At 46.2% G+C, this 18,060-nt stretch overlaps 1 protein-coding gene across 1 annotated transcript in view; it reads right to left on the bottom strand.

Moving 5' to 3' along the window:
• Window positions 1–561: 561 nt before the first annotated feature.
• The window catches only part of LOC126456654 (reversion-inducing cysteine-rich protein with Kazal motifs), a 350,749-nt gene continuing 333,250 nt past the window's right edge, over window positions 562–18,060 (bottom strand). The window contains exons 15-16 of the mRNA XM_050092398.1: window positions 15,855–16,124; window positions 562–963 (exon numbers count right to left, since the gene is read on the bottom strand). Coding sequence (XP_049948355.1) covers window positions 562–963; window positions 15,855–16,124 — 672 coding nt within the window. The remainder of the gene's footprint in view (window positions 964–15,854; window positions 16,125–18,060) is intronic.

Here is an 18,060-nt window from a genome sequence, read left to right as displayed (position 1 = left end):
CCAACACAGAATCGCTGCTTCATTGAGCAAACACCTTACAACAGCTAGTACACGGAAATGGTAATATAGGGAGCAACTGCAGACTTAATTCGTCACGGCATTAAAATTGTGACGAGTGCAAAACGAAGATACTTCGTCGGGTAATGAAGCCGACGTGCAATTCAGTGACTGAGTCACGTGGCACTTCTACTCTGCTTCTAACCTACTGGAAGACAATAACGCTTTCAACTGTTGGCACTGGACGTAAATGAGTCCAGTGGAATACCGTGCTGCACGTTTTCTGACTGCAGATTCTGTATTATTGTCTGATAACACGGCGCACTCGAGTAACAAGTGCTCAGCTCTCGTTTCAAACCGACCGTGGACTTTGTTCTCTGAGGATTTCACGGCAGTCGGAGAACAGTGGTTCCGGAACTGCGAAAGCTTAACGGTGAAGGGTTCGCCGTTTATGGTAACTGTTTCCTCCGACACACATGTAAGGAAATCGAAGAGAGAGCTTCACCAGAGGGAAGTGACAGCCAAAACACAGCCATACTGGGGCGACGGCGCGGGCAGCCGCTACTACGTCCGCACCGACAGAGCGCAGGCGGCCGCGGCGAGGGTCAGCGCGGCGGCAGAGGCGGGGGCGAGCGCGGAGGCGGCGGAGGCGGCGGCGGCGGGCGCGTGCGCGACGGCGGCGGCGACGAGCACGCTGAGCGGCAACTCGCTGAGCACGCGCGGGCTGGCGCGGCGCACCAGCGCGGCCAGCTTGAGCGCCTCGCGCGCGCACGCCTCCAGCTGCAGGCGCGACGGCGGCGGGCGGCGGCGCGCCTCCACCACGGCCACCAGGTCCGCCTCGACGCTGAGGTAGCCGCGCACCGCGCACTCCGACACCTGCACCTGCCGCTCCAGCGCCGACAGCACAGCAGACACCGTCAGCGCGGGCAGCGCCGCGTCCTTGCTCACGTGCAGCGCGCGCTCCACCTGCACACACCGTCGCACGCACTGCTCAGCGACACATTCGTCCGAGGACACCCAACTTTACCTGCGTCTGTCACTGTACGTAAACTACTTAAAATGTGCGCTGCAGCACAAAGTAGCTTCTTAGCTTCATGTAAGGTATGTATGGAACTACACTGAAGCGCCAAAGAAACTGGTGTAGGCAAGCGTATTCAAATGTAGAGATATGCAAACAGGCACAATACGGTGCAGCGGTTGGCAACGCCGATACAAGACAACAAGTGTCTCACGCAGTTCTTAGATCGGTTACTGCTGCTACAACGGCACGTTATCAAGAATTAAGTGAGTTTGAAAGTGGTATTTGTGGTGTCACCGCGAGACACCACACTTGCTAGGTGGTAGCCTTTTAAATCGGCCGCGGTCCGCTAGTATACGACGGACCCGCGTGTCGCAACTGTTAGTAATTGGAGACCGAGCGCCGCCACACGGCAGGTCTAGAGAGACGTACTAGCACTCGTCGCAGTTGTACAGCCGACTTTGCTAGGAAAGGTTCACTGAGAATTACGCTCTCATTTGCCGAGACGATAGTTAGCATAGCCTTCAGCTTAGTCAATTGCTACGACCTAGCAAGGCGCCATTTATCCTTTGCTATGTATCTAATGAAGCATGTACAGTAACAAGACCAATGTTCACCAATTGTGGATTAAAGTTAAGTATTCCAGCAGCTACGTACTTTTCTTTATAGCATTCATTACGTATCCTGTTTCAGACCTCACGCCAGCCTGCGTGAGCTTAACGCGTGCCTTTCGGCTACTTCCGAGTGGCGTGGCTGTCTTGCTACGCCACTACAGTATTCTAGTAGGCGCACGAGCGATGGGGCACAGCATCTCCGAGGTAGGGATGAAGTGGGGATTTTCCCGTACGACCATTTCACTAGTGTACCGTGAACATCAGGAATCTGGTAAAACATCAAACCTCCGACATCGCTGAGGCCGGAGAAAGATCCTGCAACAACGAGACCAACGACGACTGAAGAGAATCGTTCAACGTGACAGAAGTGCGACACTTCCGCAAATTGCTGGAGATTTCAGTGCTCGGCCATCAACAAGTGTCAGCGTGCGAACCATTCAACGAAACATCGTAGATATGGGCTCTCCGAGCCAAAGGCCCACCACTGTACCCTTGATGACTGCTCGACACAAAGCATTACACCTCGCTTGGGCTCGTCAACACCGACATGGGACTGCTGATGACTGGAAACATGTTGCTGGTCATATGAGCCTCGTTTCAAATTGTATCGAGCGGATGGACGTTTACGGGTCTGGGGAAAACCTCATGAATCCATGGACCCTGCATGTCAGCAGGCGACTGTTCAAGCTGGTGGAGGCTCTGTAATTGTCTGGGCCGTCTGCAGTTGGAGTGATACGGGACCCCTGATAAGTCTAGATACGACTCTGACAGGTGACACGTACGTAAGCATCCTGTCTGATCACATGCATCCATTCATGTCCATTGTCCATTCCAACGGACTTCGGCAAGTCCAACAAGACAATGCGACAGAGTGGCTCCAGGAACACTCTTCTGAGTTTAAACACTTCCGGTGGCCACCAAGCTCCCCAGACATGTATCTGGGATCGCTTGCTATGTGCTGTTCGGAAAGGACCTCCATCCCCTCGTACTCTTACGGATTTATGGACAGCCTTGCAGGATTCATGGTGTCAGTTCCCTCCAGCACTACGTCAGACATTAGATGAGTCCATGCCATGTCGTGTACCGGCACTTCCGCGTGCCCGCCGAGGCCCTGCACGATATTAGGCAGGTGTACCAGTTTCTTTGGTTCTTTGGCATATTTAAAATGTCTAATTCAGCACAAAGTAGCTTGTTGGCTTCGTCTAAAGTATGTACAGAACTACATAAAGATTATGTAGAAAAAATTAAACAATGTCCATATTTTTCCATTAGTTCTTATTTATTTTTCTGTAAGTTACAGGTTTCCACACTTTACTGATGCCATCCTCACGCCGCTGTACATTAAAACATCAAGTACACAATGTAGTATACGTCTGGGTATAACATAAGATAAGAAATACAGACACAAAGTAAGACCTGCAAATGTCGCTACTCTATACAAACTGCAGCATAGAAGGATGCACAGAGTCAAATCTGCACACAAACCACACCGTAATAGGACATGTTCCCATTCTGGTTGGCTTCAATAAACTAACATACCATACATAAAAGACATCTAACAGAAACTCCAAAAAATGAGATGTCACTTAACCAGTGAAATGAATGAAATGATAATAAATCAGAACACACTAGCAGAAGGGTGTTTTTCTTCTATACAGAATATAAAAAAATAATTAAGTAGAAAATAATAAACGTTCCTTCTACTAGTATGTGTTTTAATTTCTGATTATTTCGTTCATTTATTAATTATGTCACTTCTCACATTTTTCTTTTTAGTTCTATTAGATATGTTATGTGTTAGTTCATTGATGCCAACCGTAATGTGAAACTGTTCTGTTAATGTGTCATTTGTGTGCACATTCAACTCTTTACACCCCTTTACGTTACAATTGTATAACAAATTTACCTTAAAAATCAAAACCTCGTTGAGGTTTCGTCCAGCCGTGGCTCTCAGTGGTTCATAACTCCACAGCAGGCCACAGCAGTCTAAGCAGTCTACCCACTCCACCGCAGCCCCACACCGAACCCAGGGTTATTGTGCCGTTCGGCCCCCAGTGGAACCCCCCCCCCCCCCCCCCTTGGAACGTCTCATACCACACGAGTGTGGCCCCCAATTGTTTGCATGTTTGCGTGGTAGAGTAATTATGGTGTACACATACGAGGAGAAAGTGTTTGCGCAGCAATCGCCGACGTGGTGTAACTGAGGCGGAATAAGAGCATCCAAACCGGCATTCGCCGAGGCAGATGGAAAACCGCCTTAAAAACCATCCACAGGCTGCCAAGCACACAAGACGCGCTGCTAGTCGGGTGGGCTCTGCGCCAAGTATTCGGCGATATTTCACGACAGAAATTTTGGAAACATCGACAGTTGCTGAAATGAGTCATTTTACTTTGCTACTATCCTCGATAATAAATGATCATCCTTAGGAACAGAATCCACCACCTTGGCATGATTATCCTACGCAGAAACACTAAGACAGGTTCAAGTTATGTGCCACTCACTCGTGCTTCATTACAAAACAAAAAAAGACCAAATATTCCTGAATCTTTCAGTACACAATAATGGACCTTACAGCAGTTAATACAGTAGTTCATTTCTGATGTCATGGTTGTTTACTCGCAGGGGTGATATTGTCATCGTTTCTGTGCCTTAGGATGATAGTTTATGATAAAAACGATAAAAAAGTAAAATACTAATTTGTTTTATTTGTGCATTCTTTTAAATATTTGACAGATATGGAGACTACATACCAAAAACAACAATATGTTATAGGCAATGTCTTGTCTGAACGAAAAACATCGTTTCAGTTCTCAATAAAAACAAAATATTCTCTACACTAATATTTTATGAATCCAGCAGATACAATAACGTCATATTGCAAACCATGTTTGTACATATTTCCAAAGCATCAATATATTTGAAAAAAAAAGAACTTTGTCCGTTATCGGCTGCAGAATTCTCAGTTTATTGGCTGCTGGCGAATTCCGACTTAACAGTCATAACAAGCAACGCAAAGGTTATCACTATGCAACATATTGCAACAGATGTGACGTAAAACTTAATCCACCAGTCCACATGTGGAACACATGACATCAACATATTAATTATACTGCCTTTAATGGACATTTTCTTCTTTCGCTAGTGTTCATATTAGCCTGATGTGATATTCAGTTGAATGGTACGTATTTATTGTCAGTGTAACCCAAAGCGATAGGTGGCACTAGCTCCACAGCTCGATATACCTCTGCTTTTTACTGCCAGATGATTTGAACAATGCTAACAAATTATTTGAATTCTAACTGAAACGTAAATACAAACCAGGGACTCCTAAGGTACGACTTGGCAAACAAATGGTAATGAGATGGGGAGCTATTAATATCAATGGGGGCTACTCTCGGAAGAAGGTAGAGCTGGCAGAGACTGCAAGTAAGAAGGGGCTGGACGTTTTAGCTGTTAGTGACATTCGGGTAAGGGGTGAGAAAGAAGAGGAAGTGGGAGAATACAAGGTCTACCTGTCAGGAGTCAAAGCAGGAATAGCACAATGGGGTGTAGGGCTTTACATCAGGAGAGAAATGGAACCCAGCGTAGTTGCAATAAGGTATGTAAACGAACGACTGATGTGGATAGATTTGACAGTGTCTAGCAAGAAAATTAGGATTGTGTCAGTATATTCGCATTGTGAAGGGGCAGATCAAGATAAGATGGATAGTTTTTATGAGGCACTCAGTGATGTAGTTCTTAGAGTAAAGGACAAGGACAGTGGTATGCTCATGGGTGATTTTAATGACAGGATTGGAAATCGAACAGAAGGGTATGAAAAGGTTATGGGTAAATTTGGAGAGGATATGGAGGCCAACAGGAACGGGAAACAACTCTTGGATTTCTGTGCCAGTATGGGATTAGTAATCACAAACTCCTCTTTTAAACATAAGAACATTCACTGGTATACTTGGGAAGGCAGGGGAACCAGATCTGTCATTGACTATATAATAACAGATCAGGAATTCAGGAAGGCTGTGAGGGACAATGATCATTATTTAATCTGCGGTGAAATTGGGATTGCGAGGCTGAAAGTGCAGGAGGTCAGGTCCATATGTAGGAGGATAAGAGTGGACAAACTTCAGGATAAGGAAACCAGGCACAAGTACATAACAGCGATCTCACAAAGGTACCAGTTTGTTGAATGTAGTCAATTACAGTCATTGGAAAAGGAATGGACAAGGTACAGGGACACAGTACTAGAAGTGGCTAAAGAATGTCTTGGAACAGTAGTGTGTAAAAGTAGGATGAAGCAAACAGCTTGGTGGAATGACACAGTCAAGGCATCCTGTAAAAGGAAAAAGAAGGCGCATCAAAAATGGCTACGTACTAGAACTCAGGTAGACAGAGAAAGTTATGTTGAAGAAAGAAACAAAGCCAAACAGATAATTGCAGCATCCAAGAAGAAATCTTGGGAAGACTTTGGAAACAGGTTGGAGACTATGGGTCAAGCTGCTGGAAAACCATTCTGGAGTGTAATTAGCAGTCTTTGAAAGGGAGGTAAGAAGGAAATGACAAGTATTTTGGACAGGTCAGGAAAACTGCTGGTGAATCCTGTGGATGCCTTGGGCAGATGGAGGGAATATTTTGAAGAGTTGCTCAATGTAGGTGAAAATACGATCAGTAATGTTTCAGATTTCGAGGTAGAATGGGATAGGAATGATGATGGAAATAGGATCACATTTGAGGAAGTGGAGAAAATGGTCAATAGATTGCAGTGCAATAAGGCAGCTGGGGTGGATGAAATTAAGTCGGAACTCATCAAATACAGTGGAATGTCAGGTCTTAAATGGCTACACAGGATAATTGAAATGGCCTGGGAGTCGGGAAAGTTCCATCAGACTGGACAAAAGCAATAATCACACCAGTCTTTAAACATGGAAACAGAAAAGATTGTAACAACTACAGAGGTATCTCTTTAATCTGCGTTGTGGGTAAAATCTTCTCAGGCATTGTTGAAAGGAAAGTGCGAGTATTAGTTGAGGACCAATTGGATGAAAATCAGTGTGGGTTTAGGCCTCTTAGAGGTTGTCAGGACCAGATCTTTAGCTTACGGCAAATAATGGAGAAGTGTTATGAGCGGAACAGGGATTTGTATCTATGCTTTATAGATCTAGAAAAGGCATATGACCGGGTTCCTAGGAGGAAGTTATTGTCTGTTCTACAACATTATGGAATAGGAGGCAAACTTTTGCAAGCAATTAAAGGTCTTTACATGGATAGTCAGGCAGCAGTTAGAGTTGACGGTAAATTGAGTTCATGGTTCAGAGTAGTTTCAGGGGTAAGACAAGGCTGCAACCTGTCTCCACTCTCCACTGTTGTTCATATTATTTATGGATCATATGTTGAAAACAATAGACTGGCTGGGTGAGATTAAGATGTGTGAACACAAAATAAGCAGTCTTGCATATGCGGATGACTTAGTTGTGATGGCAGATTCGATTGAAAGTTTGCAAAGTAATATTTCAGAGCTATATCAGAAATGTAAGGACTATGGTATGAAGATTAGCATCTCCAAAACGAAAGTAATGTCAGTGGGAAGGAAATATAAACGGATTGAGTGCCAAATAGGAGGAACAAAGTTAGAACAGGTGGACGGTTTCAAGTACTTAGGATGCATATTCTCACAGGATGGCAACATAGTGAAAGAACTGGAAGCGAGGTGTAGCAAAGCTAATGCAGTGAACGCTCAGCTACAATCTACTCTCTTCTGCAAGAAGGAAGTCAGTACCAAGACTAAGTTATCTGTGCACCGTTCAATCTTTCGACCAACTTTGTTGTATGGGAGCGAAAGCTGGGTGGATTCTGGTTACCTTATCAACAAGGTTGAGGTTACTGATATGAAAGTAGCTAGGATAATTGCAGGTACTAGTATATGGGAACAATGGTGTCCACAATGAGGAAATCAAAGACAAACTGGGAATGAACTCTATAGATGTAGCAGTCAGGGCGAAGAGGCTTAAATGATGGGGTCATGTTACACGTATGGGAGAAGCAAGGTTACCCAAGAGACTCATGGGTTCAGCAGTAGGAGGAGTCGGGGCAGACCAAGGAGAAGGTACCTGGATTCGGTTAAGAATGATTTTGAAGTAATAGGCTTAACATCAGAAGAGGCACCAATGTTAGCACTGAATAGGGGATCATGGAGGAATTTTATAAGGGGGCTATGCTCCAGACTGAACGCTGAAAGGCATAATCAGTCTTAAATGATGATGATGATGATGATGATGATGATGATGATGACGTAAATACTCTGTGCCACACTATGAGGCGACAAAATATAAGATGGAATATAATGTTCGAAATCGTGAGATGAAGTAGTCAGATTATCGAATAACCTGAAATATCACTGCAAGAAAAATAAATGACAGACGTCAACTGAACATTTATCTCTTTTAAGAGTAATCAGTAAAGAAAGTATATCTAAATAAGAAAACACATGTGGGAGAATGTAAGTGAGGTATGAGACAACAACAAATAATATATTTATCTTCTCAATATATCTGAGAAAGCACATCTTGACTTACTTCAGTGGTGCAAGCAAACAAAACAACAGTTTATTATTCCAATATAAAGAAGCGGAGTATGTGTAAAAATACGAACTAGTCTCATGATAAAACGCCACCAACCAAGATTGAAGGATACAAAGTATTGTCAGGAGAATCTAATTTTTAACACAGACATGTAAATTAAAAATCTAAGAAGCATGGACGTTGCTGCAATCTCCTTTCTGTTTATAAGAGACTGTTGGACACAGCAAAAGGTTCCTGGCATTCGTCTGAAAATATCGAAAATTTCTTACATGTAAGCCATTAGAACTTTCATTGCCTCCACAAGGTCAGAAAATGGCAAAATCTTGACATGATTGAACAGAAAGTATGCGACTAGTATTAAAAATGGCGACCCAGCACAACAAAATTCGAAGAAATATCATCCATAGGGAAATTATTAACTGTTTGCAACACATAATTTATTTATCTGAAGCACTCTGCATCCATCTGATTTTATAAAAGTGGTTTATTTACACCCTGTTAGTATGGGCACCTTGTGCTGCACAAAATTCGAATGTGATCTACTGGAAACAGCTGTTCTTTACAAGGTGAGTTTCTTTGGATTGCTTGTACTCTTAATTTACAGCACTTTGTATTGCAATGTAATTTATGATCTATGGGTGCATTGTTCCCTCCCCAATGGATCTGTTAATTACAATGTAATTGGGTTTACACTCTCCAAATGTGCACTTACTTTATTATGTACCACACTACATTGAGTAAAGATTCAGTCACATATTAACACGTGAAATTTGACATTAATTTCACGTGGCATACAACACTACTGAAAGAAAGGGACGTTGTAACATATTGTTCCAGGTCGCACACGTCTACTCGTCCTACTCGCTACTGTGGACGCTTCAGCCATTTTCCCATAGCGAAGGAATGGGTGATTTTGTTCAGCCAGGACATTATGGGCTAGTCTATTTTTCAATGGATCGTGGTCTGGACCCACTACGCTTTTACAGTAGCGAGTAATTTGCTCTGGACACCGTTGTTTTCCGACAAACAGCGGAAAGAAATCTCCGAAAGTTGTAGCAAGAAGCAGCAATGGCTAGGGAACTCATGATTAAACGCCACCAACCAAGATTTCCTTCCCACTGACATTACTTTCGTTTTGGAGATGCTAATCTTCATACCATAGTCCTTACATTTCTGATATAGCTCTGAAATATTACTTTGCAAACTTTCAATCGAATCTGCCATCACAACTAAGTCATCCGCATATGCAAGACTGCTTATTTTGTGTTCACACATCTTAATCTCACCCAGCCAGTCTATTGTTTTCAACATATGATCCATAAATAATATGAACAACAGTGGAGACAGGTTGCAGCCTTGTCTTACCCCTGAAACTACTCTGAACCATGAACTCAATTTCCCGTCAACTCTAACTGCTGCCTGATTATCCATGTAACCTTTAATTGCTTGCAAAAGTTTGCCTCCTATTCCATAATGTTGTAGAGTAGGAATTGGCCAATAAAAGTTCATACATTCTACGTCGGATGTTAATTGGCTCCTAGGCCGAAATGTTTTGCGGAGTGAATTTGGAGCTCTTGATAGACAGCTGACAACATACTGCCAATATGTCTGTTTCCCCCTACATTATTTACCCTACACAGCTCACTTTAGTATCATGGAATGATGTCTTAACACTTATCATCCTATCTCTTCTTCTTGTTAATGTTGTCCAATGTCCATTTGTGCGCCGACTTTGCGGAGAACCTCCTCATTTCCTTTCTTATCAGACCATCTAAATTTCAATATACGCTAGTAGCACAACTTTCTCTATCCTAGTCCGCTTTTTATGTCCTCCACACATCATCCGTGATAGGATATTTTGCTTAAAAGATAGCAAAATTTCTAACTTAGTTTACTTCGTGGTCACAAATTTTGATATCAAGCTTCTTGTTGTTGTTGTTGTGGTCTTCAGTCCTGAGACTGGTTTGATGCAGCTCTCCATGCTACTCTATCCTGTGCAAGCTTCATCATCTCCCAGTACCTACTGCAATCTCCATCCTTCTGAATCTGCTTAGTGTATTCATCTCTTGGTCTTCCTCTACGATTTTTACCCTCCACGCTGCCCTCCAATACTAAATTGGTGAGCCCTTGATGCCTCAGAACATGTCCTACCAACCGATCCAGTCTTCTGGTCAAGTTGTGCCACAAACTTCTCTTCTCCCCAATCCAATTCAATACTTCCTCATTAGTTTCTTACCATCCTTAACTCTGCTATTTCTCATTACATTTGTCTTTCTTTGGTGTACTCTCAATCGGTGTTCTGTACTTGAGAGACTGTTCATTCTAGTCAACAGATCCTGCAATTCTTCTTCACCATCACTGAAGAATCTTATCACCGGTATCCTTTCACCCTGAATTTTAATCACGCTCTTGAGGCTTTCTTTGACACGGTCAGTTAACGTTAATGTGAAAACCTGCCAAAACCCTAAATAACCACGTTTTGTAGCGCGGCCTTTCAGGATGAGTTCTGGATGGTACTGGCAGGTTGTGACACTGTGCAGCTGGCATGTGTTTAAATTCGGGGAGTTTGGCGGCGAGGGAGTGCGGCAAACACATCGCGGTGCCCTTAGAACCAAGTATGTACACTCTTAGTGTGTGGCACGTTGCGTTGTCCTGCTGGTAGATGCTGAGGAGAAAACAGACTGAGTGTAGGGGTGGACATGGTGCTCTAGCAAAGAAGCATACTTTTTTGGTCCACTGTGCCTTCCAGAGTGATGAGATCACCCAGGGAATGGCATGAAAACATTCACAGACCCTAACTCTGTTGCTGGGTGTTTGTGTCACAAGTTCCACCCCGCACACGCCGATGTCAGTGGAGCATAAATCGTGATTAATCCGAAGAAGCCACCTGTCGCCACAAAGTGGCCGTCCTGTTTCGGTACTGACGTGCAGATAGCAGCTTTCTTCACCGATTAACATCGTGAACCACGCACCAGGCCCATATGCAGTAATGTTCGCTGAACAGTCGTAGAGGAGACACTGCTGGTAGTCCCTTGGAGCACCTGGGCGGTCACCTGCTCAAGCATTGCACGTCTATTCACCCACAGCCATCTCTGTAACTGTCGTGGAACCCATATATGGCCCGTGATGCACCTCAACTGCTTCGGCACCAGTTTTGGATAACCGCATTTTGCCACACACGGTATACTTTAACCACAGCACAAGACGAACAGTTTATAAAACTAGCCGTGTCGGAAATTCTTCCTGTGGTGTCGCCGCCGGGCACCACACTTGCTAGGTGGTAGCCTTTAAATCGGCCGCGGTCCGTTAGTATACGTCGGACCCGCGTGTCGCCACTATCAGTGACTGCAGACCGAGCGCCGCCACACGGCAGGTCTAGTCTAGAGAGACTCCCTAGCACTCGCCCCAGTTGTACAGCCGACTTTGCTAGCGATGGTTCACTGTCTACATACGCTCTCATTTGCCGAGACGACAGTTTAGCGTAGCCTTCAGCTAGGTCATTTGCTACGACCCAGCAAGGCGCCATATTCAGTTACTATAAGTACTATCTTCAAGAATGTCTTCTGAACGGATAATATTGTGAATCATGTACTGTCAAGAGCGACGTTCATCATTAATGGATTAAAGTTAAGCATCGCCACTGTTATCCATACCGAATTCTCGCTCCTTGTCATGTTCCAGAACTCACGTCAGTATAGTTCTTCCCTCCTCACGCCAGCCTGCGTGAGCTAAACGCGTGCATTTCGGCCTCCACTCGTAACACGGTGTTGTCTCTTCTGCTAACACAAAAAGCCTGAAAGCCAACGATTGTGCTGTTTTGGACTTTGGATAAATTTCATAATTTGCACATTATAACAACTGCGCTGTTTTCCACATCCTCCCCTCAACCTGTATATACCTTCCACTGCTAGTGTTCCCAGTTGCCGACTGTGAGTGGTTATTGCACGCTGACGTCGAGCACAGGCAGTGAACCATGCTGTTTCGTGATTGCTTCTTCGATGCATAGATAGGACACTAGGATCAAAAGACTGTATCCCTGTCTTACATCTTTCTAACCCGACCTCTTCGTTCTTCGTCTTCCTGCGCTATTGTTGCATCTTGATTCTTATACGCACTGTACACTGACCAGGCAGAGCATTATGACCACCGACCTAATGTAGATATCAACCCGTCCTGGCGCTAGCAGCATCACTAGGCGAGAAAAGACCGCTAGTCAGACACGCAAACGGTGCGTGTAGTATCAGCGAGCGTGCTGCCAGAGTGTGGAATGGCGAAGGCGCGTGATGTGTCTGAGTTTCACCGAGGACAGATTGTTATGGCCCAGACGCTCGGCGCGGGCATTTTGCAAACTTCGTTACTTGTCGGGTGTTCGAGGAGTGCTGTGGTGAATGTCTTCAAATGTTCAAATGTGTGTGAAATATTATGGGACTTAACTGCTGAGGTCATCAGTCCCTAAGCTTACACACTCCTCAACCTAAATTATCCTAAGGACATACACACACACCCATGCCCGAGGGAGGACTCGAACCTTTGCCGGGACCAGCCCGAATGTCTTCAACACGTAGCGAGATCAAGGTGAAACGTGGGGTTGGGTGGCCACCGTCATTACAAAACGTTGTAGGCTGGGCAGACTGGTAGAATAGGACAGGCAGCGAACTATGGAAGAATTAACATCTGACTTCAATGCTAGGTAGAGTACAAGTAGGTCTGAACACAGAGGACACCGAAAACTCCTGCCGCAGGCGACGTCCCTCGCATTAGCCAATGTTAACAGCCGGATATCAGTAGCTACGACTGAAATGGGCACGTGACCATCGGCACTGGACGCTGGCGCAGTGGCAGAGCGTTGCATGGTCTGATGAATTCCGATACTTTCTCGATCAGGCCAATGGGAGAGCGCGAATCCATCGTCTTCCCGGGGAACAGGTCCTTGACACCTGCACTGCAGGATGGAGACAAGTTGGTCCAACTCCCTCCAGCGACCTTATCAAGGCCTCATTGCTTCCATGCCACGACGTGTCGCCACTGTTATCCATACCAAAGATGGACATACCGGCTACTAGGTAGGTGATCACAATATTCTGGCTGAGCAATGTATATTACCCGTCTGGTACTGAATCGAATACGGAGAAAAGAATAGGGAGAGAAGAAGTTTATGACCCAAACTGAGCAAAAGACGGGCGGCCGCGGTGGTCTAGCGGTTCTAGGCGTTCAGTCCGGAACCGCGCGACTGCTACGGTCGCAGGTTCGAATCCTGCCTCGGGCATGGATGTGTGTGATGTCCTTAGGTTAGTTAGGTTTAAGTAGTTCTAAGTTCTAGGGGACTGATGACCACAGATGTTAAGTCCCATAGTGCTCAGAGCCATTTGAACCTTTTTTTTTTTTAGTAAAAGACGGACCAGACATATCGAGAAATTTGTACGGGAAGACAAATGCTTGACTGTGTTAAGCAAGTTGAGGTGGGCGAAGGTTGCAGAAATTACCAAGAGAGGAATAGTTATGCAGAGGGCAGCTTAGCGTGTAGAATTGTTTCACACAAGTCTCCGGACTGAAGACCACAACAAGAACAATAACAACTACAACGCATTCAATGTACCGGGCGGTGATAACTAAACTTTCCCTATTTAACACTTTATAACACGAAAACTAATTACCATTTGAGTATCAGACTTGGTATAATTAATGTCCAGAGCATGAGGTGCATGATTTCCATGCGTCACAGCGCTACCGTCAAGTTCCAACTTTGGCCACCAGGCGCCGTGATCAGTCATAGTGATTCACGGTCTCACACACCAGACCAATCACAGTGCACTTATTGACGTGTCAATACGAGATTGGGCAAAAGGAGCATTACTGGTGAAGCTTTAGCATCAAAACAACAGTAATGCTGCAGCTGCACTTCGACAGTATCAAAAAAAATGGTTCAAATGGCTCTGAGCACTATGGGACTCAACATCTGTGGTCATAAGTCCCCTAGAACTTAGAACTACTTAAACCTAACTAACCTAAGGATATCACACACATCCATGCCCGAGGCAGGATTCGAACCTGCGACCGTAGCAGTCGCGCGGTTCCTGACTGAGTGCCTAGAACCGCTAGACCACCACAGCCGGCTCGACAGTATCGCCGCCTGAAAGGATTACGGATGGGTCCTCTTTCTTCGCCTGCTGTGCTGAGCATGATGAAGAAGCTCGAATCAACTGGAGAACTGAGTATCCCTCCGGGAAGAGGCCGACGGCCGGTTGCGTCACAGCTGGCTGATGAAATCGCTCTTGCTATGGCAGACAACGCTGCGCGGAATTTCCGATCGCCAACAGTGCGTGTGATGTATACGACAGCTGAACATCCCGTGGTCCACTGTACGGAAGGTGCTTGGAACGATTCTCAGATGGATTCCGTATAAGATCCATATCACACTGTAGCTTGCACCACAGAACGCACAACGGCGTATTAACTTGGCTCTCCACTTCCTCGCAAGGATTGAAGTTGACGAGGGCTAGACTGGACCATCCTACGGACAGACGAAGCTCAATTTTCTCTGACGGGTGAGGTAAACACAAAGAATTGTCGAGTGTGGGGATCTTCACCTCCAGTCACTGTGCATGAAGTTCCTCTGTGTGGCGAACGTGACACCGTATGGTGTGACTTGACCGCTACGTTCATCATTGGCCCATTCTTTATTGAACAGTTTGGCGCTTAAGCACCAAAAACGTGCCGTGGGATTAGCCAGCGTTGACGCGATATGCTTCACATACAGGGGAGAGACGCTTAGAACTCAACAGCCTTTGTTCAAGATGGTGCCAATTGCACATCGCTCGTGAAGTTCACGTGCTTCTCCGAAGCACATTTGGAAACGATCGAATTATCAGCCGATCGTTTCCAAATGCTTGGGTGGCACGATCCGCCTGATCTCAGTCCCTGTGATTTGTGATTGTGGCGCTACCTGGAGGACACGGTTTGCTAGGTGAACATTCACATAAGTGCTGATCTGAAGCGCAGGATATCAAAAGAGGTAGCCAGCATACCTACGAACATACTTCGTTACCGAGCGAGGTGGCGCAGTGGTTAGCACACTGGACTCGCATTCGGGAGGACGACGGTTCAATCCCGGGTCCGGCCATCCTGATTTAGGTTTTCCGTGATTTCCCTAAATCGCTTCAGGCAAATGCCGGGATGGTTCCTTAGGAAGGGCACGGCCGATTTCCTTCCCCATCCTTCCCTAATCCGAGCTTGTGCTCCGTCTCTAATGACCTCGTTGTCGACGGGACGTTAAACAGTAATCTCCTCCTCCTCCATACTTCGTTCTGCTGTGCGGAACGCAATTCTGCGCTTTCGGGCTCTTCTGGACACTGACGGGCGCCATATTGAGCCCCTTTTGTAGAAGTAATGGTACCGGTATGTAACAGCACGACGTACCGCAACAGCACATTAAAAGCGTCTCAGTAGAGCTGATTCTGCATTATTTCTCCTCCCCGTGTCCTTGACATTAATGCTACGGAGTTTGTTACTCCCACGGTAATTAGTTTCTGTGTTATAACGTGTTAAATAGGGGAAGTGTAATTGCAACCACCCGGTACGAAGTAATTGGAATTCCCCGCGTGTCTGGTGCCTCGTTCGTTCCAAGTAATGCCGCTGCGACGCTTGCCGCGCACCTGCTTCTGGCTGTAGAGGAAGCGGACGGCGCCGGCGCAGCGCGGGCAGCAGGCGCCCGGAGGAGTCACGGCGAGGCAGGCGGCGGCGGCCAGCGGCGGGCAGCGCACCCCCACGGCGTCGCACTGCGGCGCGGGCCGAGACCCGATCTGGCCCACGGCGGTGCAGGGCCCAGCGTAGTCCACCGGCACCTGCGCCGCGTGCGCCGCGCACTCCGACCGGTACGTCACGCCGTCGGCGCCGCACACCGTGCCGTTGTTATCACAGTTCGTCTGCAACAAGCCCCAGGCGTGACAGTAGTGACGGGCCGACTGCAGATCGTATTGGGACTGCTATCCGCTTAAAAGGCTTTCTTATCTGGTACAAGTACTTAATACACACTTAATATTACACTACTGGCCATTAAAAGTGCTACACGAAAAAAAAAATGCAGATGATAACCGGGTATTCATTAGACAAATATATTATACTAGAACTGACATGTGATTACATTTTCTAGCAATTTGGGTGCATACATACTGAGAAATCAGTACCCAGAACAACCACATCTGCCCGTAATAACGGCCGTGATACGCCTGGGCATTGAGTCAAACAGAGCTTGGATGGCGTGTACATGTACAGCTGCCCATGCAGCTTCAACACGATACCACAGTTCACCAAGAGTAGTGACTGGCGTATTGTGACGAGCCAGTTGCTCGGCCACCATTGACCAGACGTTTTCAATTGATGAGAGATCTGGAGAATGTGCTGGCCACGGCAGCAGTCGAACATTTTCTGTATCCAGAAAGGCCTGCACAGGACCTGCATCATGCGGTTGTGCATTATCCTGCTGAAATGCGTATTGTGACGAGCCAGTTGCTATGCCACCATTCACAAGACGTTTTCAATTGATGAGAGATCTGGAGAATGTGCTGGCCACGGCAGCAGTCGAACACTTTCTGTGTCCAGAAAGGCCTGCAACATGCAGTCGTGCATTATCCTGCTGAAATGCGTATTGTCACGACCCAGTTTCTCGGCCACCATTCACCAGACGTTTTCAATTGGTGAGAGATCTGCAGAATGTGCTGGCCAGGGCAGCAGTCGAACATTTTCTGCATCCAGAAAGGCCCGTACAGAATCTGCAACATGCGGTCGTGCATTTTCCTACTGAAATGTAGAGTTTCGCTGGGACCGAATGAAGGGTAGAGCCACGGGTCGTAACACATCTGAAATGTAACGTCCACTGTTCAAAGTGCCGTCAATGCGAACAAGAGGTGACCGAGACGTGTAACCAATGGCACCCGATACCATCACGCCAGGTGATTCGCCACTATGGCGATGACGAATACACGCTTCCAATGTGCGTTCACCGCGATGTCACCAAACACGGATACGACCATCATGATGCTGTAAAAAGAACCTGGATTCATCCGCAAAAATGACGTTTTCGCATTCGTGCACCCAGTTTCGTCGTTGAGTACACCATCGCAGGCGCTCCTGTCTGTGATACAGCGTCAAGGACAATCGCAGCCATGGTCTCCGAGCTGATAGCCCACGCTGCTGAAAGCGTCGTCGAATTGTTTGTGCAGATGGTGGTTGTCTTGCAAACGTCTCCATCTGTTGACTCAGGGATAGAGACGTGGCTGCACGACCCGTTACAGCCATGCGGATAAGATGCCTGTCATCTCGAGTGCTACCCGAGCAGCAACGCCGCGATACGATAAACCGCAATCGCGATAGGCTACAATCCGACCTTTATCAAAGTCGGAAACGTGATGGTACGCATTTGTCGTCCTTACACGAGGCATCACAACAACGTTTCACCAGGCAACGCCGGTCAACTGCTCTTTGTGTATGAGAAATCGGTTGGAAACTTTCCTCATGTCAGCACGTTGTAGGTGTCGCCACCGGTGCCAACCTTGTGTGAATGCTCTGAAAAGCTAATCATTTGCATATCACAGCATCTTGTTCCTGTCGGTTAAATTTCGCGTCTGTAGCACGTCATCTTTGTGGCGAATCAATTTTAATGGCCAGTGGTGTACATCATTTTAATAAATTGTGATCTATGTGGAGTTTCAGATCATCAGTATCCTGTACATTCGAGGTGTGTGAGAAACGTAATGTGACTGACAATGTTGCGAGCTGTCTGGCAACGCTGTTTTCTAATTGTTTAGACCCGTGTGTTCATCCCTTCCAGATGCTCAGTCCGAGTCTTAGTTCCTTACAGCC

The sequence above is a fragment of the Schistocerca serialis genome, chromosome 2 (assembly GCF_023864345.2).
Source record: "Schistocerca serialis cubense isolate TAMUIC-IGC-003099 chromosome 2, iqSchSeri2.2, whole genome shotgun sequence".
NCBI classification, from domain to species: Eukaryota; Metazoa; Arthropoda; class Insecta; order Orthoptera; family Acrididae; genus Schistocerca; species Schistocerca serialis.
This window is presented reverse-complemented; position numbering and strand designations above follow the sequence as displayed.